At 34.1% G+C, this 24,129-nt stretch overlaps 1 protein-coding gene across 6 annotated transcripts in view; it reads right to left on the reverse strand.

The window, feature by feature from the left end:
• The window catches only part of LRP1B (LDL receptor related protein 1B), a 1,876,014-nt gene that overhangs the window by 621,956 nt on the left and 1,229,929 nt on the right, over positions 1 to 24,129 (reverse strand). For all 6 annotated transcript variants that reach the window (XM_073241389.1, XM_073241391.1, XM_073241392.1 and 3 more), the window contains exons 25-27: positions 22,493 to 22,697; positions 13,730 to 13,894; positions 13,153 to 13,397 (exon numbers count right to left, since the gene is read on the reverse strand). In XM_073241389.1, coding sequence (XP_073097490.1) covers positions 13,153 to 13,397; positions 13,730 to 13,894; positions 22,493 to 22,697 — 615 coding nt within the window. The remainder of the gene's footprint in view (positions 1 to 13,152; positions 13,398 to 13,729; positions 13,895 to 22,492; positions 22,698 to 24,129) is intronic.

Here is a 24,129-nt window from a genome sequence, read left to right on the forward strand (position 1 = left end):
CATCCTACAGTATGGGAGAATATATTCATAAATGATTTATTTGACAAGAGGTTAACATATAGAATATATAAAGAACTCATACTCCTCAACACCCAAATAGAAATAACCTGATTGAAAAATGCGCAGAGGACCTGAACAGTCATTTCTCCAAAAAAGAAATATAAATGACCAACAACACATAAAAAAATGCTCCACATTGCTCATCTTCAGGGAAATGTAAATCAAACCACAATGAGATACTAAGTCACACCTGTTAGAAGGATCACTATCCGAAAGACAAGAAACACCAAATGTTGGTGAGTATATGGAAAAATGGGAACCTTTGTACACTGTTAGTTGGAATGTAAATTTGTGCAACTGCTGTGGAAACCAGTATGGAGGTTCCTCAAAAAAATAAAAATAGAAATACCATTCAATACAGTAATTCCACTTCCAGGAATTTATCTGAAGAAAACAGATATATGTACCCCTACGCTTATTGCTGCACTATTTGCAGTAGCCAACCTAAGTGTACATCAGTAGATGAATGGATAAAGAAGATGTGTAGCTATACACAATGGAATATTATTCAGCCATAAAAAGAAAAGAAATCCTTCCATTTGCAACAATACATATATATCTAGAAGGTATTATGTTGAGTGAAATAAGCCAGGTGGAGAAAGACAAATACTATATGATTTCACTTTTTTGTGGACTATAAAAACAAAGCAAAATAGAAGGAACTAAACAACAGCAGATTCACAGACACTGAGATGTGACTGGTGTTTACCAAGCAGGAGGGGTTCAGGCAGGTGGTGGGAGAAGTTGAGGGGTATAAAGAGACACAGTAGTTCACAATCACAATACAAGTTGGTCACGGCGATGATAGTACAGCATGGAAAATATAGTCAATGTTTCTGTAACATCTTTCTACTTTGATAGTAACCTCACTAGAGGAGAGTGAGGATTTAATAATATGGGTAACTTCTGAACCACTGTGTTGTACATTTGAAACTAATATAAGACTGTATATCAACAATACTTCAATTAAAAAAATAGTAAAATCAACTATACACAAATCAGTCAGGAGATACACAAAAAATGCAAATTATAATAGCTAATACACAAAATGTGGACAAAGAATAAAAAGCAATTTTTAGACTGTTTGAAAAAGAGTAACCATCAACAATATAGACATATATTTAAGAAACTATCTATGAACCTTATGTTAACCACATATGAAAGCATATAATAGATTCACAAAAAAAATTTTTAAAAAAGAAATCCAAACCATCCCAAACAAAAAGAATATGAGAGAAAGGAACAGAGAGGCACTACAAAAACAACAACAAAACAATAAAACGGCAGTAAGTACATACCTATCACTAACTACTTTAAATGTAAATGAACTGAATGCACCAATCAAAAGACACAGAGTGGCAGGATGAATAAAGTAACAAAACCCATGTATCTATATGCTACCTACACGAGCCTCATTTCAGACATAAAGTCATACATAGACTGAAAGTGAAGGGATGGAAAAAGATCCTGCGTGAAAAGAATAGGGAAAAAAAGGGAGTAGCACTACTTGAGTCAGATAAAATAGACTTCATAACTAAAAGTAACAAGAGACAAAGAAGCACTTTACCTAATGATAAAGGCGTCATTCCAGCAAGAGGATATAACATTATAAATATCTATAACACCAACACAGGAGCACATAAATATGTAACACAAATACTAACAGAACTAAAGAGAGAAACAGATTACAACTCAATATTACGGGACTTTAGCAAACCACTTACTTCACTGGACAGGTCAACCAGACAGAAAATAAGTAAGGAAACAGAAGAATTGAAGTACTGGAATCCTAGACACGGCAATCATATAAGATGAAGAGATAAAAGATATCCAAATTGGTAAGGAAGAAGTTAAAAGATCAATATTTGCAGATGCCATGATATTATATATAGAAAACCCTCAAAACTCTACCAAAAAACTATTAGAACTAATAACTGGATTCAGCAAAGTTGCAGGATACAAAATTAACACATATATCTATATAAATACGTACACACACAGACACAAACACACATACATAAATAAAGAAATAGAGAGAAATTTGGTTTATATGACAGGTAGTTAGAGCTTATAAACTGAAGAAGTAAATAATTTAAGAAACCTGCAAATATTTAAGATTCACTTCTTCCACACTGAAACATGGTTTTAAGAATATTATTTTTTCTTAGACCTTTTTGTTAACTATATAAAAAATGTTGCTTATGATTGAGTATATGTTAATAGCCCCAAACTTTAAGTTTCATAACAGATACTCTGTCTCCTAAGTAGGTTATGATATCGCAAACAGTATTAGAATCTAGAATCTTTTTTCAAGATAAAATCAGCCAGTTTTCTTATAAATGTTGAGAAGAAAAGTTTAATTTCAATAGAAATATTTTCCTGAAGCAATTGGAGGAGCTTAAATCATTTCAATTTTAAAAGTACTCTGAGAAAACAGCCTGCAATTCTCCTTACATTGTCGTAAACATAATGGGCAAATGAGATAAAATTAATAGCATAAAGGTTCCAAAAACACAATAATTTATTTTCTATCACAATATACTGGAAAATGTGCCAAGTGTTCTATAAACATTATTTCTTTTATTCCACTTACTGGCCATTTTTGTTTGTAAGAATAAATTACCACCATTTTACAGGAAAAATAAACTTAATTTCAAAAATGGTAAAAATGACATACAACATTTGCAACAATTGTAAAATCACGTAACTGTTAAGAGGGGATAAGGTTTCAGATTCTAGAGTATGAGCTCTAACCATTATACAAACTATTTCTTTAAATGAAGCAATTCAATTAGATTCATTCATTCATTCATTCACTTAACAATTCATGGATTACTTACAAACCAGAGATTATGGATAGATAGTCCCCTACGATGTAGTTTTTATCAATATATTAAATCTAATTGTTTTTTAACTGTGAAGAAACACCTCATGTTTTCTTCATCCTGTTTCTCAGTTTTGATTTGTTTTTCTAAGGGATGTCATCGTATTAATTATAAATAAAATAGTTTCTATATCACCAGTTGCTATTGGTTTCAAGAACGGAACTCAAAGGGATAGTTGAGTCAGTAAGTAACCTGTCTTTAAAGGCAAAATATAATGGCCTCTGCAAAATAGTACTTTTTTAACTGACAAATATTTATTAAGTTCCCATTGAACTGAGTCCTTTTCATAAGGAAGAAAAGTTTCCTCAAGAAGAGAAAAATATTATCTAATTTGTGAAAGTCTAATGGTTAAAGTACTTGCAGCACTCTGCACTTAAGTGGCAATCATATTCTTGCATTATTTCATGAAAGGTTTCAATCAAAGCAATTAAAAAAGTGTGAAAATAAGGAGAGGAAACCTCATTTAACAGAGTTGAGAGGCAGAGGTAACACTACCTCTGTGGCAGCCTGCATAACCAACAGGAAGACGGAAGAGAATTTTGATCTTGACAAGGGAAGATACTTCCCATGTAAGAAATTTTTTTTATTGAAGTAAAATTGATATATAATATTATATTGGTTTTCAGTGTACAACACAGTTGTTCAACAGTTACCCACATTATTAAATCCTCACAGAGCTAGAGCAATTACTATCTGTCAATATAGAAAGATGTTACAGAATCACTGGCTACATTCTCCATGCTGCACTTTCATCCCCATGACCAATTTATATTATGATTGAGATTTTTGTGCCCATTTATCCCTCTCACCCTTCCCAACCACCTACCCTTACCCCTCCCCTATTAACCACCAGTCATTTCTCAGTGTCTAGGAGTCCACTGCTATTTTGTTCATTTTGTTTCACTGCTATTTTTTTCATTTTGTTTCATTTTGTTCTTAGGTTCCACAAATAAGTGAAATCATATGGTATTTGTCTTACTCCGCCTGGCTTATTTCACTTAGCATAATACTCTCTAGTTCCATCCATGCTGTCACAAATGGTAAGGTCTTTCTTCTTCATGGCTGAACAATATTCCATATGTATATGTTCTACATCTTCATAAACAAGTGGGACTACATCAATTTAAAAAGCTTCTGTACAGAAAAGGACACCATCAACAAAACAAAAAAGGCATCCTACAGTACAGGAGAATTTATTCATAAATGACTTATCCAATAAGGGGTTAATATCCAAAATATATAAAGCACTCATACAGCTCAACATCCAAAAAACAAATAACCCAATTAAAAATAGGCAGAGGACCTAAATATTCATTCTTCCAAAGAAGAAATACAAATGGCTTAAAGGGATATGAAAAGATGTTCCACATCACTCATCAGCAAAATGCAATTCATCTAGGAATTTTATCTCCTCCTTTTAAGAAAATAAAGGAAGATCTTTCCCTGCCTCAGCAACAACACTTTAGCCACCACTTGCTGCAGCCAGTGAGGAACTTCTAGAACTCCTGTTCTTCTCCAATGAACTGTTTTTAAAACAACCATCTTCAAAGTTCCTCATAAAACCTAAAAGAAGATAATTTTCCCATTGGCTATTCGAACATGGCTATGTTTTGTCATAATTTGCTTATCTCAAATTGTAATTCCTCTTCTGTTTGTGAATACACTTATTTTGCTAGAAAAATAACTGACTGTTTCAAGGTTGACAAAACAAGTATACAGGAGAAAAAAAAATAGAGTGGTGGAATTTTTCTGGATTCCTGAAAAATTCAACTGACTGTATGGTTGTTTAGAAAATGCCTTTGGTCTGAGATGGACACAGAGAAGGATGGCAAACCACTGGATGGGAGAAGGTATTTGTTAGGCTGGAGGAAGGAAAAACAAGGACATGCAAACAGAACAGAGAGATACCATAAAAAGAGAACAGACCAGATCCCAAGGTCCTTGCCTTATATGGAAAGGCCACAGCTCTTCCTGAATTCCATCCTTCTGATGTGCTAACTAAGACCCCGATGTCAGCCTCCTCCCTCTTAGAAGGAAAAAAGTTTCTAGCTGTGTATTATGTCACCTTTAGCCAATCATACCTCTCCATGCTCCCAAGGATAGCTTGTCCCCTCCTCCCCCTCCTAATCCCTTATAAGCCCCCACCTCCCTAACCGGGTGTGACTTCCCTGGCCTGTAATTCCCAGACCACAGAACATCACCTGGGAGTGGCATTCAAATAAACTACCTGGCCCTTTGTTGCCTCTCTTCACCTGCTTATTTCGGCTAAAATTTATCTTACAGTGTTCATACAAATAAAAATTACACTTTCTCCATTTTTAGAGCCAATTCTATTTATAAGGTGAGGGGATGAATGATAATGTGTAAAAAAAGGTAAGGTAACTAAGAGAATTGTGCATATCTATCTGACTATTCATTATTTACCTAAAAACATTTTTTAAGTACTTTAAAGAGATTAATGGATTTCATTTTTACAAGGATTCCATGTAAGGTAAGAAATGGTCATCCAACCTGGTAGGACCAAATTGGAATGTGAACCCGAAGAGGTTGGCTGTGGAATCTTCCTCTTGATTACTACCTCCCCTAAGATTATTGATATGAAGGTTGTCTTTTTTTGCCCTTACATTGTTTTACTTAACAGTATAGTACTATTGATTAATAATGTACCTTTTTTAGTAAAAAGATTTAGAAATTCATATGACATCTAACCTCAGACATAAATTAAGATTGCTAGGACATATGCAAACTCCACTGAAACTGGTCTAAATAAAATTATCTCTGACCTGACTTCAGGATGCCAAATCCAATAAAAACATGTATTTATCTTTGACTTCTCTGCAAGGGTTAATCCTGTTGACTACTGCCATCCTGAAACTCTTACTAGTTGTTTTTTTTCTTTTGGTTGTGGACTCTCCTGTTCACTTTCTTCTCAGTATTCTTTGTCTTCCTCTTTAGTGTTAGTTTTCTTCAAGGCTCTTCTTACAGTCTTTCATTTTCTGTAATATTCTTAGGAAATTTCATCTATCTTCTTGTTTTCAACCTACAGTTGAATGTCTACCAAAGCTCTAGATCCACCTCATTCTTCCTGCCTTTATTGTCCTGAGTATTCAACCATGTCCCAGAGGTACCTCAAATTCAGCATACCAAGAATTTTATTTTTCAGTTTATCCTTTAAAACATGTGTTAGTAAACTTTGGCCTGTAGGCTACTACTGCAAGCTAAAAACAAAAAAAAGAGAGCCATATTCCATAACACACAAAAAGTATAAAATTCAAATTTCAATGTCTGTAAATACAATTTTATTGGACTACAGCCATGTTTGTTCACTTTCTGAGTGATAGTTTTCACACTACAACAGCCAAGTTGAGTAGTTGTGATAGAGACTGTATGGCCCATAAAGCCTAAAAAACTTGCTATCTGGCCTTTCATAGAAAATATTTGCTGAGCCCTCCCCTAAAACACTCCTTTGGTCTGTATATCATATTCTGATCATCAAGTCAATTACAGAAACAAGAATAACAAATCTACCCTAAATTCTTCCTTCTTTCTCCAACCTCCCCTACTTCATAAAGCTCTAATCACTAGTTTTTATTGACTTCGCCCCTAAGTATATTCCAACTATACCATTCTCTCTGTGTTTAGGACCATCTCCCAGATTGGGATCAACTACCTCCTGTTTACTGACATAGCATCCTTACCAGTCTGTTAACTACAGACCAGTTTCTGTCCAAACTAGTCCTTGCGTAGATGGAGTCAACTTCCTACCTTGCAAAGCTGTTCTTCTACTCCCTGGACCAAATGTTTTCAATGTTCTTCTTCTTCTCTTAGGAAGCAGTAGTCCCTAAGGCAGTATCAGCATCCCTTAGGAAACATGTTAAAAATGCAAGATCTCAAGCCACACTCCACACACACTGAATCAGAAGCTCTTGGGCAGAACAACAGAAATACACATTCTAGTAAGCCCCCCAGGTAATTCTGACGCACACTCAAGTTTAAGATCACTGAGCCGCTTACACTAGATAAAAACTGAAATTCCTTTGTAAGGGGATCATTTAAATCCCACCATGGTGTGATCCCTTCCCAATCTTGTTTCCCATTTATTCCCCCTTTATCCTAGGTGCTTCAACCTGCTAATAAGGAAATAAGAACCTAGAAGTTAATTGGTTTGCCTCAGGTAACAAAGGTCCTGAGGGACAGACAAGGCACTGAACCACGCTAAGCCCAAGATGATCTTTTTTTAGGATCACACCCTGCTACCTTTTAAAATATATTTACTATACTCTTTCATTTAAAATGAATCCATAATTACAAGTATTTTACTTATCCTAGCTGTTAATTTAGTCCATTCCCCTTCTAGTCCTGTAACTCCAAGAGGGTCGTTTGTTCCATATGACTGTGTCAATACAGCTTGACTCACTACTGCCATCTGGTGACATGATAGAATTCCAAGGAGACTTAATGAGAAATACGAACTTAATATTATGTTTTTTGCCTGTAAAGTACAGTGGTTAAGGTGAGAGCTCTGGCTGGGGTCACTCTCCCTGAGGTCAGATAACTGGGCAATCATGCTCTGGCTATTAGACTTTGAGGAAGTTACTTAGCACTTCTCTGCCTTAGGTTCCTTATCTGTAAAACTGAGTAATAATCTTCCTCATGGAATTGCAATGAGGTCTAGCAATTTCTAGGGGCTATTATTATTTTTAATAATAATATTATTATAAAGAACTTAACTAAATTCTATAGTTGACACAAATAAATAAATGACACTACCTTACTCAAATATTTTATCATCTAGTTGGGCAAATATAATAGGAAAATGTGAAATAAACCATACAAGCTCCAAGTGCTAAGAGAGTTCTTGTGGTGCTAACTATGAATGAGGAGTAGCTATACTCTGAATTGTGTAAATTTATAATTGGTATGTGGCTTTGAAGTGAAAGCCCCTCAGAAAGTTTTTCCTGTACATCTTTGTGGAGATTGAGAGTCATCCCTGTAAAGCACTAATAAAAACATGATATACATACAGACCTTCCTTATTGTTAAAAAGTCATGATGATGGAATCATTTTTATTTAATGCTTAATCATGTGAGTTTAGATCTCACTATCTAACAAAAATGAATTTATGACTCAGAGAGAGTTTATTATAAAACTTTTTTGTTGCTGTTGTTTCTTAACATACTCAAAATTTATTCAATTAATACCTGTGTTTTACTGATATAAATATATTTAGGAAAAATGCCATCATAAACATAAATTATTCATTTTGGCCTTAAAGGTAAATCTATGTTTTTGGTATTATTGCTCATTATAAAAGTTACAAATATAGTTATTTATATAACTTATTTTTATGCTAAAACATAGCATAAAGCTATAAATATCAACCACATGCTATAAGCTGTCTAGTACTCACCAGACATAGAAAATAGAGAATTTAGGTTCAAGTGCTAAGTTATCAGTCCTATTGGTGGAATAGGGTGAATATATATAATTCTTCCAAAGTATATGGGGATAAAGCATGATTATCCTAACCAGAGCGAAACTGTAGGACACCGTATGTGAAATTCTAGTTCCACATTTCCCAATAATTTATATTCACATTTTTGTCCTCAGTCCCTACAGTACCTGTCCCAATAAAACTACTACACTGTGCCCTTCCTATTTCCCTCTAGACTTTCACACTTTACATTTTGGCGCAGATGTCACATGCCTCAAGCTACTAACCTCATCTCCAGTCTCCCCTGGTCAATCTCATCTTCACTTTAATATCCTAACTACCTAATACATAAATCCTATGTGTCACTCCAATAATTAGAAATATGTAAATCCAACTCTACCACTGCCCGCTTCACTGACATCATAGCAGGAGTGGTATTAGATGGTACCCTGAGTGCAGGAGGATAGAACTGATGGCCTAGTCATCTGACTACACTTGAATTCTCTTGACAGATCTACCATACTCCTCTTTAGAGTTGGTATATGCATTTTTACTGGCGTTTTTCAAATTGGTGTTATATAAGGAATTATGATGTTAAGGTCATTATAAATCACTTAAATCTATGAAAATATGTGTTAAATATATCTTTAAAAAAGTAATGTGACCTAAATGTCAACAAAAGAAGGCTAGGTAAATGATGTGATCTCAAAACTGTCACTTTTTTATTTATTTAAGAATATAACCATATAGCACTGATTACATATGAGACACTGTACTAAGAACTTTTCATTTATTAACTTGTCCAATATATTTGTATTAAATGAATATTAAACTAATGTTTATTAGATCCTATGAAGTAGATACTTTTATCTTCACTTTACAGATTGAGAAACTGAGGCACAGAGAGGTAAGTGACCTGCTGAACATGAGGCTATTAATAAACCACAGGGTTGGGATTTGAACCTGGGCAGTTGGGCTCCAAGGGCCATGACATTAACTCTAAGCTTGGCACCCTCATGCTCCTTATTTTATGTATGTTTAAGCTTTGATTTGTTTCTTCTTAGCCCAATATAAGAACAACGTTAGGAACCAAAGTCTATAAAACAGGTTTCTTTTTAAAAAGTTCTGCTTACATGTCTAATGACCAGCCTGAAATATGTGCACATGACGAATGTCTGCTTGTAAGAAAATTGGTATTAAAAAATTTCATTAATTTCCTACTTGGAGGATTAGGTAACTTCAAAGATACATCTAACCTTTATTTCTTTAATCTGTGAAAGATATATGTCAATTTTATAGCACTGAATGTCATACTTTTTCTAAGTTATTGTTTTTTCATGTACCTCACATTACTATTCACCTGAAAATAGGGGGCTATTATTATGTACTTGTGCTAATGCTGAACCTTTCATACCATTTCCATTGTAATTCTACCCTGGATAATAAAATAGTCAATATGCCCCTGCATCTTTTTCCCCCTTGCAGTGGAAGAGTTACTTCACTGAAACAGATAAACAGGATGGATAATGATTGTTATATGCTCAGTGATCCTTGTAACGGAGAAAAGTAGAATGGTCTCTGATCAGTCTCAGAATTGGGACCTTACTGAATTTCATTTAGGAAATAGCAAGTTCTTATAATAGGTGACATTCTCTAAAGTTTATAAAGATTAGAAGATCTGACCTGAATTCTGGAAAAATATGTTAAATTAGATCCATACAGTAAGTTTCTTTACCTCACACAGAGCAAATAAGTCACATATGAATCATCTTCTGACTTAAATAAAGATGTCAAGAAAAATCTCCCCCAACAAAATGAATACTACATGGAATGTCTCACTTCCTTTTTATATATGTTTATGACAGTGTCAGGGAAGCTAGAAGTTATGTTCCTTCCTCTTCTATGAATTTGCTAGGGACTGAATCAATGTGGACAAATCAGTCAGTTACCTAAATGAAACGTATGGATCTTATATTGAGGGAATGACCCAGACCATTTTTGTGTGGTCCAATTCATTTAAATTACCATAAATATAAAAATTATAGTTTCTATAAAACATCAGTCCAGTAGACAAAAATACATTGCACATATTTTAGCACTTATAAAAATTAAAACCAATCCTTTCTTATAAGTGTTTGTCATCCACATATAGTATTTTGTTTATGACTAGATACTTCTCTATGATACAGAATTTTTCAGACAAGAGTACCCATTTTAATATGCTACGGGCCTACTGTTGGTCAGAATCATGATTTCTTGCCTTATTACAATTTAGTTAAATCCAATATATTTACTAAGTGCCTATGAAACACAAAAATGACAGCTATATTTTCTTCCTTTACTGTCTTCTTGCTTTGCAGATTTATAGTATGAAAGGAATAAAGGAGTGAAGGATGGCAGGAAAGGATTAATGTGTTTGCCACATAGTCCAGCGTGTGTAGAAACTCCATGTGACAAAGAGGGATCAATTATGTAAGACAACTGAAACTGAGAAAGTGAGAAATCTGGGAAGAGAACTATATTCTATCAGTCTGTGCCAGAAAGAGGGCACAGATAATTTTACAGATGAGGAAATTTTAACAGGAGAATTAGTATCAAGATTGAATGAAGGCCAACTATTGAAAAAAGACAAAGGAGAGCCATGAAATTTATAGGCCACAGAGGTGTTTTTTAGTCAAGTCTAGGAGAAGATAATATAGCATGAATTAAATAAGGCTTGACAAAACAAACTGGTGGGGCTACATCAAATTTAAAAAAAAGCATCTGCATAGTGAAAGAAACCATCAACAAAAACAAAAGGCAACCTACTGAATGGGAGAATATATTTGAAAATTGTATATCTGATAAGGGATTACTAACCAAAATACATAAAGAATTAATACATCTCAATACACACACATACACACACACACACACACACACACACACACACACACACACACACACACAAATTGATTTAAAAAATGGCCAGAGGACCTGAATAGACATTTTCTGAAGAAGACATGCAGATGACCAACAGGCATATGAAAAGATGTTGAACATAACTAATCATCAGAAAATACAAATCAAAACCATAATGAGTTATCACCTGATACCATCAGAATGGCTGGTATCAAATATGTGCAATGACAATTATTGGCAAGGATGTTGAGAAAAGGGAGCCCTCACGTACTGTTGCTGGGAAGACAAACTGATAAAGTCAGTAAGCAACACACTATGGGGGTTCCTCAAAAAATTAAAATAGAAGTATCATATGACTCAGTGATTCCATTTCTGAGTATTTACCTGAAGAAAACAAAATCACTAATTTGAAAAAATATATGCACTCCTATTATTACTGCAGCATTATTTATAATAGCCAAAATATGGAAATAATTTAAGATGAATGAATAGATACACAAATGGATAAAGAGGAAGTGGTACATATATACAATGGAATATTATGCAGCCATAAAAAAGAATGAAAATTGCCATTTGTGATAACATGGATGGACTTAGAGGGTATTGTGCTAAGTGAAATAAGCCAGAGAAAGACAAATACCATATGATTTTTTTATATGTGGAATCTAAAAAGAAAAAAAACAAAAAAGCAAATAAACCAATAAGTACATAAAACTCTTAAACACAGAGAGCAAACTGGTGGTTGTCATAGGGAGAAGGGGGATGGGTGAAATAGATAAGGGGATAAAGAGGCACAAACTTTTAATTATAAAGTAATTAAGTCATGGTGATGAGAGCATCATAGGGAATATAGTCAATAATACTTTAATAACTTTGTATGATGACAAATGATAACTATACTTATCCTGGTGAGCATTTCATAAGGCACTTAATTGTCAAATCACTATGTTACACACCTGAAACTATTTTATATAAACTATATTTCAATGAAGTAAAATAAAATAAGCCTTGGACTGTGATCCATAAGACAGAAATGCCAATGCAGTGGAAGATTTGCTTACTTTCATTGAAAGAGGAAGAAAAAGTATATATAGGAAAGGGTTTATCACTAAAAATGTGCTAATGATAAAGGGAATATTATTTCCAGTAGAATGAAATTCCCATAGGTTATGACATATATCATAGTGGTGAAGAGTTGAGCAAGAGGTGTAAAAGGATAAGCTGATATCATACGAAAGGCTATGATAGCCCAGAAAAAAAGAAAAAAAAATGTAGTTCTTAAAAAATCAAGAACATTTGGCCAAGATTGAGTGGAGAAAATTAAATCATAAAACCAAGACAGAGATTATTATTGAACCAAAAATGTGGAATATATGGGGAGAGGTAGCACACATGTTCATGTGAACTCAATTCTTTTAAAATGGGAAACTTCAAGGAAATGGTTCATCCTTTCTTATGCGCTGTTCCCTTTCTTCTCAATGTGCTACACAGTGACTGGGGGCTGACATAAATGTGTCCTTGGTGTTCTCTAATTTGCAGATCACACTTAGCTAACAGATTCCAAATCTTAAGAAATTCTACAGCTTCCCCCAGTAGCTTATATTGATGCAACAGCAGTGACTAAAAATTGGGTGGCTTGATATAAAACCCTTAATTTCTAAGGTATCTCTATTTCCATGTGAACCAATAAAAAAGATAAAGAAAAAAATTCTAAGCTAATTAAAGGCTGAAGCCACTTTCATCATAAAATATACAACATAATATACACAAACTATTACTAACTCAACTTACAGAAGTTATTTTATGGTTCAAGCATTGTATAATCAAGGTAAAAATACTTTCTGGGTGGTTGATTCATAACAAGCACTTACCGTGTGGCTGACGACTGGGATGGTATATTTGAAGGTCAAATGGCTGTGCACTGGTTTTCTGAATCACACTGACATTCTGTCCTGTCCACTTATTGGCTTTTGACAGTGTGTTAGTCCTCCAGTCTGTCCAGTAGACCTCACTCCCATACAGAGACACAGCAAAGGGATGAGAAAGGTATTCATGACCTCGGATGATTTCTAACATGGCTGTTCCATCATAGAGGGCTGAATAAATAGCATCTGACCTACAGAAAGGTAAACATATCAGTAGTTTATCAAAACTCATTCAAATAGTCCAGGGTTGTGACCATATTACTTAGATAAATGACAGAGAAAATATTTTATGAAAAACTTTTTTATGAGTCTGTATCTGATTTATAGAAAAAAAGTAACAAAAGCAAATATATATCACCATCAATTTTCAGAAAATCACCACTATCATAATGAAAACAAACAAAAACTACCATCAATTTCAATGTATGTATATATGATACATGCATGACAGGACATGTTTTATTTAGTAAATACTGTCTGAGGAGGAAACAGAAAATACAGGAAAAAAAATAATGTTTTAAACCTGGCATCTGTCCAAACTATCCTTTTTTCAAAGTGGTCCACAGTTAATCCATTAGGCCAAGCCCCAGTTTTCATGTCTTTGTAGATAGTTTTTCTCCCAGCACCACTCATAGAGGCAGATTCAATGCGAGGAAAATTGGCATCCCAATCTGTCCAGAAAAGAATTCTAAAGAAAAAGAAATAAGGCTATTGTTTCAGTTGATCGTTTCACAAGTACTTATTATATTTATTGAGTGCCTATTATATGCCATGCACTAGCTAGGTAAGCAGTCTTAAGAGAAACATGTACATTTACCCTCGTGGGGCTTAGAGTCCAGTGGAAGAGACAGACTAAATAAACACATGAATATATAACTACAAGTTCTGAAATATGTTGAAGAAAAAATGTTTTGAGAGAGAATAGCAGATAGGTTATCTACTTAGAGAAGATGATCAGAGGAAAGAGCAATTTGAGGAGATGATATTTACACTGATTATGAAAGATGAGAAGAGTAGTATAAAGAGCATGACAAGTAAGCAGCGGATACCAAGGCCTTAACAGTAATAAGAAACTGGGTGACTTGAAGAACAGAAATGAGTCCAATGTGTTAGAAATGTGGTGAATGAGGAGGAAAGGGGCAGAAGATGCTGTTAAAGCGGGTGAGCTTATGGGTCTTGTAGGATAAGATGATTCTTTGGGGATTTTTACCAAGAAGATAAGAAGCACATTTAAGCAGGGGAGAAACATGGTATCACTTATTACATGGATTATAGAGAGGCAAGAATATGGGTATACCAGGTTATTTCCCAGGGTCAGCCAAACATGATAGTGGCTTTGAGTATGGTGGAGGCAATGAGGAGATGTGAATGGATACAGCATATATTTTGGAGATAGAATTGCCAGGACTCTCTGTTGATGAGATATAGGAAATGAGGTCAAGAATAGAGTCATAGGTGACTGTCAGTTTCTTGTTTCAGCAAACTCAGATTAGGGAGTGGGTATAAAGGGAATCCATTAAGTGAAGTGGGAAAAATGGAAGAGGAACATATTTTAAGAGCTGGTATTGAGTGTAGATTGGGTGTGGATAGCAATTGAAAGTTCATTTTTGAGTGTTTTGATTTTGAGATTTCTAGATATCAAAAAGATGTCCAAGAAGCTGTGTGGTATGCAGGGTGGAGTTCAGAGAATAAGGCAGGGTTGGAGACATGAAAGTAGAAGTCATCAGCATGGAATAGATCATATGACAGAGGATGCAGAGGAAAAACAGAAGGAAATCATATACACTGATGTGTTACAAACATAGAGTTGTTAAAATAGAACTTTTGATATGTTAAAGATCATTACTTATTTTTGGTTTGCTTTTTGTTGTTGTTTTGTTTTTACCAATTATGATTTGTGACTCCGTAAACTCAGAATGCACAAACAGCTCCAAACAACAGGCATTAAGTGTTTCGTGACATGCATTTGATTTCTAAGGCTACACAATTAGGTAATGGATGGCATGTGCTTAATTGACAGTGGCTTAAACTGCTGATGCAAGTTTCTATATTATAAATAACAGTTACACAACAATTTGCCAATTATTATAACTAGCTAATATTTTTTGAGTGCTTACTATATGCTAAGTATCATTTTCAGCACTTTATATAGATTATCTCATTTATAATGAGGCAATGGCTAAAGTTATCCATATTTTAGAGATAAGAAAACAAGTTTAGAAAAGTTAAATTACTTGACTAGGTCTACCTAGCTCGCAAGTGGCAGAAGAAGATGGTAAACTGGATATCCTAACTTCTGTTCTCATGCTTTTAACATTTAATTCTTTACTGTCGTAACACTAAATAAAATAACTAAGCAAAAGCATCCTGTATGGAGAAGGAGCACGGTTGGGAGTGAACATGATAGTTGCCTTCTCTACTTTGGTTGTAGAACTCAATGGAGATTTGAGAAGGAGAACGCAAAGGACTGGAGAGGTCATGACAGTCCAGTAAATCATTTATGATAACATTTTGGTGAGAAAGGTTAAGTTATTGCTAAAAATATATTTGTTTTTCATTGTAATTATATATAGTTTTACTATTTTTTTATTCTTTTGAATGATTCTAAGCATGGCCGACTCTTGAACAACATGGGTTTGAACTGCACTGGTTCTCTTACGTGTGGATTTATATATATATATATACACACACACATATATATATATAGGGCAATTTTTTGAGATTTGTAATGATTTGAAGAAAACATTTTATTTTATCTAGCTTACTTTAAGAATATAGTATAAGACATAGAACATACAAAATATGTGTTAATCAAAGGTTTATAAGTAAGGTTTCTAGTCAGCAATGGGTCATTAGTAGTTAAGTTTTTGGTGGTTCAAAAGTTATATGCAGATATATGGCTGTGGGGGGGTGGGGGTCAGTGTCCCTAACACCCAAGTTGTTCAAGGGTCAACGGCATATAAATTTAGAACATTACCTTCACAAATGAAATTATCTTCTGGAACAAAATTAAAAATCCAATTCAACCTATCATCCTTTGAAAAGATTTATTACATCTATTTAAGGAAATGTGGAGTGATGTAAACTAAGTATCATGACTTTTATTTTTGAGAAGTATATAGTATAGGACATACAAATTACAAATATGAAATGATTACAATATAATTCAAAGCATTCTATAATAAACTTAGTAAGTATATGTGCTGAAGCACTATGGTGGACCTGGAAAGAATATATTTACCTTATCAATAAGAATGGAAGTTCATGTATAACTTAACCACAGGACATTCAAAACATGTTATTAAACAGTGTGTCAATGCTGAATAGTGAAAATGTGTATGTCTTTGTGTCAGACAAACTTAGGTTCATATCTGTCATTTACTCCAGCATACTTAACCTCAGACTCCATTTTCTCATCTGTAAATGAAAAACTGTAACTGTACACACTTGTCAGGAGCATCTGATGATGCAATGGATGCAAACAATTTAGCACCCATGATGGACAGCACACAGAAAAGATTTGTGTTTGAATGAGTATCTATACACACATTCAGATAATATTTTTTAAAGGCAAAATTTCAAAGTCTTCACAGACTGTTAAAGAAATGGAGACAGAGACAGAGAAAGAACAAGAATTAATACTTACATAAATGTTTAAATGTTGACATGTTTTAAGAACATGTACGTGAAGGCAGATTAGTTTTATAAAGTAAGCATGAGCCAAAGCCGTGAGAAAAGGTTTCTGAGGGGTAGGTCACAGCATTGGGTTTATCTCATAGAACATCTCTCAAAAAATGAGTTTATATTAAAAGAAAAGTTTTAATTTTGGGCAGCTTTAGAAGTCGCCACAGCCCTGGTGTGGGCACATATCCACAAAGACAGTATCCAAATTATTTAATCACCAGATATTTGAGGAAGTTAAATAAACTGTTGGGGAAGGATAAAAATGAACATTAACATAGTAGAAGGCAATGTACTGATGATTGTTGAAGCTGGGTGAACGGTCTAAGGAAGTTTATCATACAATTCCTTCTATTTTGTATACTTGAAAATTTCCATAATAAAAGTTTAAAAGTATATATAAATAAATCAAAATTAAATAAAGAGATAAAATGTTTAAAATATACCAGGGCTGTTTATAAAACCTTATTGTTGAGAATATTTTCCTGAAAAGACTAATGTTTAAAGATAAAATTATTCATTTTCTATGAATTACATGGAAATATCAACACAAAATAATTTATAAGTAATATATATATATAACTACATATGGTATAATACATATATTACATTTTATATAATATGTTGCCAGTTAAATGGAAAATGGAACAAAGGCTATTAATATAAAGTTGGTAGGCTAGTCAAATAGTTGAATGTTTTTTTTTTTAAAAACAATGAATATGAAGTGAATTATGTGTCTGGCTTTGAATGCATACAGCTTTTCAATGACAGTACGTTGTTATTTAACAGTTTTTCTTTAAACCAGCATTTTAAAAAATAAGATTTAAAATGGAAACAAGACCAGTATAAATAACATTAGTCAAATTTATGGTAATATTTTGACAAACAAGGTAAACTGGAGAGATTTGCAGATTTGAAAAAAAAAATTAGGAGAAATAATCCCTGAAAACATCTAGTTAATTTTAGAGTCACAGAGAGTCTGAGGATCTGTGGATGAACCACGAGCAGATCTAGAAGAAGCTGTACTTCACAGCCTGGACTGATGGCCCACGGATGTCTGAAGGCATCTCTAGTGCAAATGGAGAAGTGGAGTCTCCCTTGGTGCTTTTTACCTGGTTCTGCCTTACGCCGTTGTGGCAATTCTAACACACATACCAGTAGCCCTGCAATTCTGTATTCTCTCTGTATTTGTAGATTTATCAGAAATAGGCACAGAAGATTCCCAAAAAAGAATGGTTTGGGATGATTTAAGGGGTTATAAAATAAGTGATTTCTTCAATCCTTAAACACAGCAGCATTAAGCTGTTTCTTTTGTAGTGGCCACTATGGTCCTACTTTTCAACAATTCAGGTGGGGCATTTCTTTTCATTTAATAGCTTTTTCTAGAATTAGTTTCCCTTAAAGTATCCTTAACCTTGCCTTAAGTCACTTTATCATCAGTTTTAAAAGGTGATTTCAAGGATCATTGTTTCATAAAATTTTAGGTACTCTTGTGTACTTTACAATGTCGTATTTTAAAAAAATTAATTTCCCCCTTATTACTTCCTTTTTATGGTTAAAATATATAAGCATTTCAATGATTGCATTATTTCTTCAAGTATACCAAGACTGACTAACCCTTCTTATAGGACGTAAGGAAATGTTCAGCCACAATTGCAGGAGGCTACCAGTCTAATGCTTCTACAGTTCCTTCCTGCTTTCACGGTTAGTCTGTATCAGGATTAAACTGGGTCAGTGGACCATGAACAACTTGTACCGTTACAGGCACGAAAGGTCCATTAACGTCTATTAGGTCAAGCTGCAGAAGGTGAAAAAAAATTTTCTTGGTAAAAAAAGAAGTTACTTATCTGTAATCTTTAGGCCTTCTGAAATAACATCTTCATTAATTTTGTTTAGGAATAAACAATAAACTCCCAGATAAAATTAAAAGTGTATTTAGATGCCTCACTAATCTTCACAATTACTAGGTCTGTTTTCACCAATCAGAATTGTTATAGCAGAGTGCGTTATTATGAAAAATGGAAGCTTAATACAACGATGCGGCCAGGAGATGCCACGCAGTTGCACAAGCATAAAGACAATGAAAGTTCGAGCACTGAAGTGAGTGCCTGTGGATTCTGAACTTCCAAGTGCTTGTTACTCCCTAAAAATAAGCTTGATGTTTAGAGGAGATTCCTGTGCTCTTTCGGGCCACTTCAGCATGAAGTTTATTCCTTTCAAAAGGAACAAAAGAAAAATGGCTTCTCCATAAGATTCCCTAGAATAACTTGCTACTTGGGATACTGGGTTAAAACCCAGATTACTGAAGGGATGTGGCATGATGGACAATCTGTTTTATAACATAAGATGAATGCCTGTGAATTCTATTTATGCTGAAGGAAGTGAAGTAGCTAATTAAAGATGTTTATTTTTTGGCATCTGTAAAAAAGATCACAAAGCCCTTGATTACTATAGAAGCCTCCCAGGATATAAAGCATGTTTTGGGGGACTAATGGTACAACCTAATTTTTTTCTCAGCTCTGTTGAGGGAGCATAAGTGTGCTGGCTGCAAACTTTTGTTTGTTTGTTATTATAAACAAAGTTTATAGTATTACTCATTAGCTGTCTTACTGTATAGTTCGCTCTTTGAGGTAGGTATATCCTTGAGTTCCTGTAAATTGCATGTGAGCAAAAGTCTGTTAATATGCATGCATTAATTTATTTAACAAGGATTTATTGAGCATGATTATATATACCAACAGCTGTGAAGAATTTCATAGACTTGGAAGCAATTTTGCTTGCCATCAGAAAGCTTATGACTTAGTAGGAATGATAACGGTATTTACAGAAACCATATTTTCTGGAAAAAAATATCTATCTCATGGGATTATCCTAAAAGAAAAATCAAAGGATATTTAAATATCTTTGGAGCTTCTGTCAATTTTGAGTCACAGCTTCCATATGTATTTCATGAATAATTTGAAAAATAGGAGAAAATTTTATGTTTCTATTTGAATTTGTGAATAATAGTAAACAGCAAGTTTATATCAAATGAAATTATTTTTTAATGTTGCTTTTCTTGTGCTTAGCTTAGCATTGCTACATGTGTGTGTTTATTACCCTCTCACCTTACCTTAACAAAAGGTCTAATATTTAAAACTATCAATGCCCTTTATAACAAAATATCCAATAAACCTAAAAACATTTTCATATTTGGACTACACTTTTAAATTTAATTGCTACAACTGAGCTTTAAAGGTTTTTACTTTGAACCCCCTACCTTAATCACATCAATCCTCTCTCAAACAATTTTTAACAATAAAACCCTATCATATTGTGACACCCAAGCCTTACAGCCTTTCTAATTCATTCCTAGAGTTGAATGAATGACTAGTGTCATCTGGATTTTGGTCATTTATGCCAGAAATAATTTTACAAGTATTGTAAGTATTGTCTCTTTAACCATTAAAAAAATGTTTGAATTAGCTTCACAATTCCATAATAGCAATCAGTAATGGAGAGCATCGACTTTCTCAGAAGTATTATAGGTTTTCCCTGTTCAGAGGCTAGTTTTCTGTACTAACTTTCAACTCTCAGAGAAGAGATTTTACCACTGAAGATCCCTTTAGATCACCAAAATAATGTTTGATATTTGCACGTAAGTAGTTGTGGGTTGTGTGTCCTTTGTGTTTCTGTTTTCTTTCTCTGATCTCAGGTCAGATATTCCCCAAACTGAGGTAAATAAATATATCCTACGTGTTGTCAGTTCAGAGCTATAGAAAAAGAAGCTTCAACTCCTAGATCTACTGCTTTGTTTGGACAGACTATTTTCAAAATTTCATATACTTGTTTCATTTGTTTTGTTTTCTCTCTACATGCCTTCCTTACTTTAGAAAGCATTCAGTTTCCCAATCATGTTAGCACACAGGCTAAAACTGCAACTTTTTCCAAAATACCACTTTCCCTTATACAGAAAGTTTCTCATGCAGATAAGCTGCTTGTACAACTGAGAGCTGATAGGTGCCCATTTCACAGCAGTAATTGTTTCACTAAGGGTAAAACCTCGGCAGATGATGGCTCTGTGGGGAGTAAAGATCAGCAATCTACGTGCACCCTCAGAAATAAACTGTAACAAAGGAAACTTCTCACTAAACATAGGTCTTTTCCGGATGAATTGTTATTTCAAGAGGTAATGAGTAAAAAGGACAAAAGCGTGAACTATGTAAACTAGAAAACACACCTCCAGGCTAAATGGCACAGCTACTGCTCTTCTCATTGTTGCCAAATCTCCCTATTTTTTTCAAAAGAAGCCAGAAATCCAGGGTGGTATGCAAAATCTCTCAATATTTAAAACTGTGGCTATTAATACAAATAAATTTAAAATGCTGTGTAAGGTAAAGCAACACATCAAGGAATGTTGCCAGTTTGGAACTCCGCTAGACAAGCTGCTTTGCCCCTCTAATTTCTGGGTATGAGTTGAGAAGAAAGAGAACAAACAAACTTTCCCATCTATTGATTTCTGAGTCCTGGGCATACACCAGAGCACAAGCCAGAGAGTGCGGCCAGGAAGCTGACTTACACACAAGGCTCTGTTACCCTCTACTGAATCTCATTAGAACTCCCTCCTGGTTGACTCCCTTCTCTCATTGATGTTCCCTGGATTTTGTATTAATTAAAGGTACAGAGCAAAAAAAAAAAATCCTTTCTATTATCATTTAGACTTGGTAATGGTTTTGAATTTACAAAGTATTAACAAGGAAATAAATGATTAGGAATAATAACAAGATATGCTCACATATATCAGTTAAATAATATCTTCCACATATTTACTATCTCCTCACAAACAATCTAAAGATAAAGATACTATATCATGCCTGATTTATAAAAGAGAAAACTGAAATCTGAGGGAAGATAATACACCTGAGTACGTTCTCCAGAGAATCAGTAACTGAGCAGGAACTGGAATATTTGTTTTCTGACTGCATATACAGTGTCTATTTCTTGCTCTTTCACGAAGGCACAGGGGAACAGCAACATCCTGACCTCAGCATTTGACCTTGTTTCCAGAATCATGCACCTTGTCTTGCAAATGCCCCAAGATTCAGTGTCTCACCACTAGACACCTTCAAGCTAATCCTAATTTTCTTTTAAACCGATTTCCAGTTACATACAAGGTACATAAAGGGTAATGTGATTAACATCGGTAACTGGACCAGAGACTGCCCTTGTGCTCTGCAACCGTTAGAAACAACTGCAGCATTTCTTTTGCAGGTCAGAGAGAAATTAATTAAACTACTGCTTCAAAATAGAGTTGCAATAGCTTCCAATGCCCATATTTACAAAAAAAAGAGATTTCTATCCTTTAAAAGTAATTATGTAAGCAATCGATAACTAAACTTGTGTTAATAAACTTAAACTAATAATATACACACACAGAATTATATATATCTACACACATACACCCATATAAAAACAGAATTACATATACACACACACATATATATATATATATACATGCACAAAAGAAGTATTTTTATTTATAATTTATGAAATGATTGAATTAAATATTAATTTGAAAGATTATTTGCTATGCCAAAGAGAATCTGTGGAAGGCAAACTTCTTTACCCATATCTTGGGTCCAAAGCAATGGCCCTGGGGTGTTCCATGGCTCCTGCTATTAGTGTGGTTCTTAATGAACCATCCAGTTTGGCCACTTCAATTTGGTCCAGATTGCTGTCTATCCAGTATATGTTGCCTGCTATCCAGTCAACTGTCAGTCCTTCTGGGGTAGCCAGGCCATGCTCCACAACCACTTCTACTGCACTGACACCTACAAAAAAAGGGAAACCAACACTATACCCATTCAAAGAACATGTTAAGCACAAAGGTAAAGGCCTATTTACCAGGAACACAGTGGACTAAACATTACATTAACTTGGAGAGACATAGTGCAAAAGTGTTGCCTGGCTCAGAGGAAACTAAGACGGCCCTGATATCAGCAGTATTACTAGTCTTTCCCACCAGAACATTTAATCTCTGTAGTCCATTCAGTGACAGTGGGACAGAATTTTTAAACAACCATGAAGCTAATAACAATGCTTAGGTTGTAAAAAAGTTACTTCTTGCTCCTGACTTTTTTAAGAGAACAAGGGATTTGGGGAATGACAATGATGCTGGTTAAAATCAGTGCAATTTAATTCAAACATTGATCTTCAGAGATGGAATAAAGAGAAAAGGTTTACCTGGGGCAGCATGCATCATAGCAAATCAGCACCCACTCTTTTTTGAAACATGCAAAATAAGATAGCTTTTACTGCATCTAAGATAAGCCCCAAATCACACTCCACCCGCTGCCCAAAGCTATAAGAGTTGCAGGATGTCTCTTTAATGTAATAATTTGTAAATAATCGAAGAAGGAATTAGCATGGTCTAAAAAGAAATAAGCAATTTGGTAATGTCCACCAATATTCTCATTTATTCACTCCTTAATTTCTTTGGAATTAAAAAGAATAAAAATAATTCTTTCTAATAGGATAGCTCTTCATAGTTTATGATATTGGCCATGTTTTTGTTGGGTATTTTGACAGTGTCTAATAGGTTTTTTAAACAGCCATCTAAACCCCTGGACTTAATTTCATCATTTGAAACCAATATCTTACAGTATGACACAGGACACAAATTCACACATCATAATTATATTGTATGTTTTTCAAAATTTTTCAAAGATTACAAAGGCAATTTTCAAAAATTGCAAAGGCAATTTAAGGAAGAATCTAGATTTAAGAAAAACACTTGGCCTTTAGAATGCTATATAGACCGAACATTTTCAAGATAATTATTATATACATTTATCTCAAAGCTTTGCTTCTTAAGAAAGGCCTCAATTAGACAAAAGAGGTAAGTCAAATTATGGCAGAAATATTTAGCTCATAGGAATAGTCTTTGTAACAATTCATTGTTTTTTTGAATTATGTTGAAAGATGGTAACAAAATTTTTTTAAAGTTATTTTAACTTACAAAAATATGACTGCTAGTATGTAGAAGGCAATTGTTTTTGTCTTGTAAATAAAGTTCTTCACCAAATGTCCGTGGAAAAGTCCACAACTTGAAAATGGTGTGAATGGCACAGGCCTTCAGCATTCCCCTTGCATAGCATATCCTCACACATACACCTGACAACCCAAGTTTTACATATTTGAGGGAGAAGACAAAGAAACAAAGGCTAGAAATTAATTAAATATTCCTTCTGATTGCAGAATACT

Source organism: Manis javanica, chromosome 7, assembly GCF_040802235.1.
Source record: "Manis javanica isolate MJ-LG chromosome 7, MJ_LKY, whole genome shotgun sequence".
Lineage (NCBI taxonomy): Eukaryota > Metazoa > Chordata > Mammalia > Pholidota > Manidae > Manis > Manis javanica.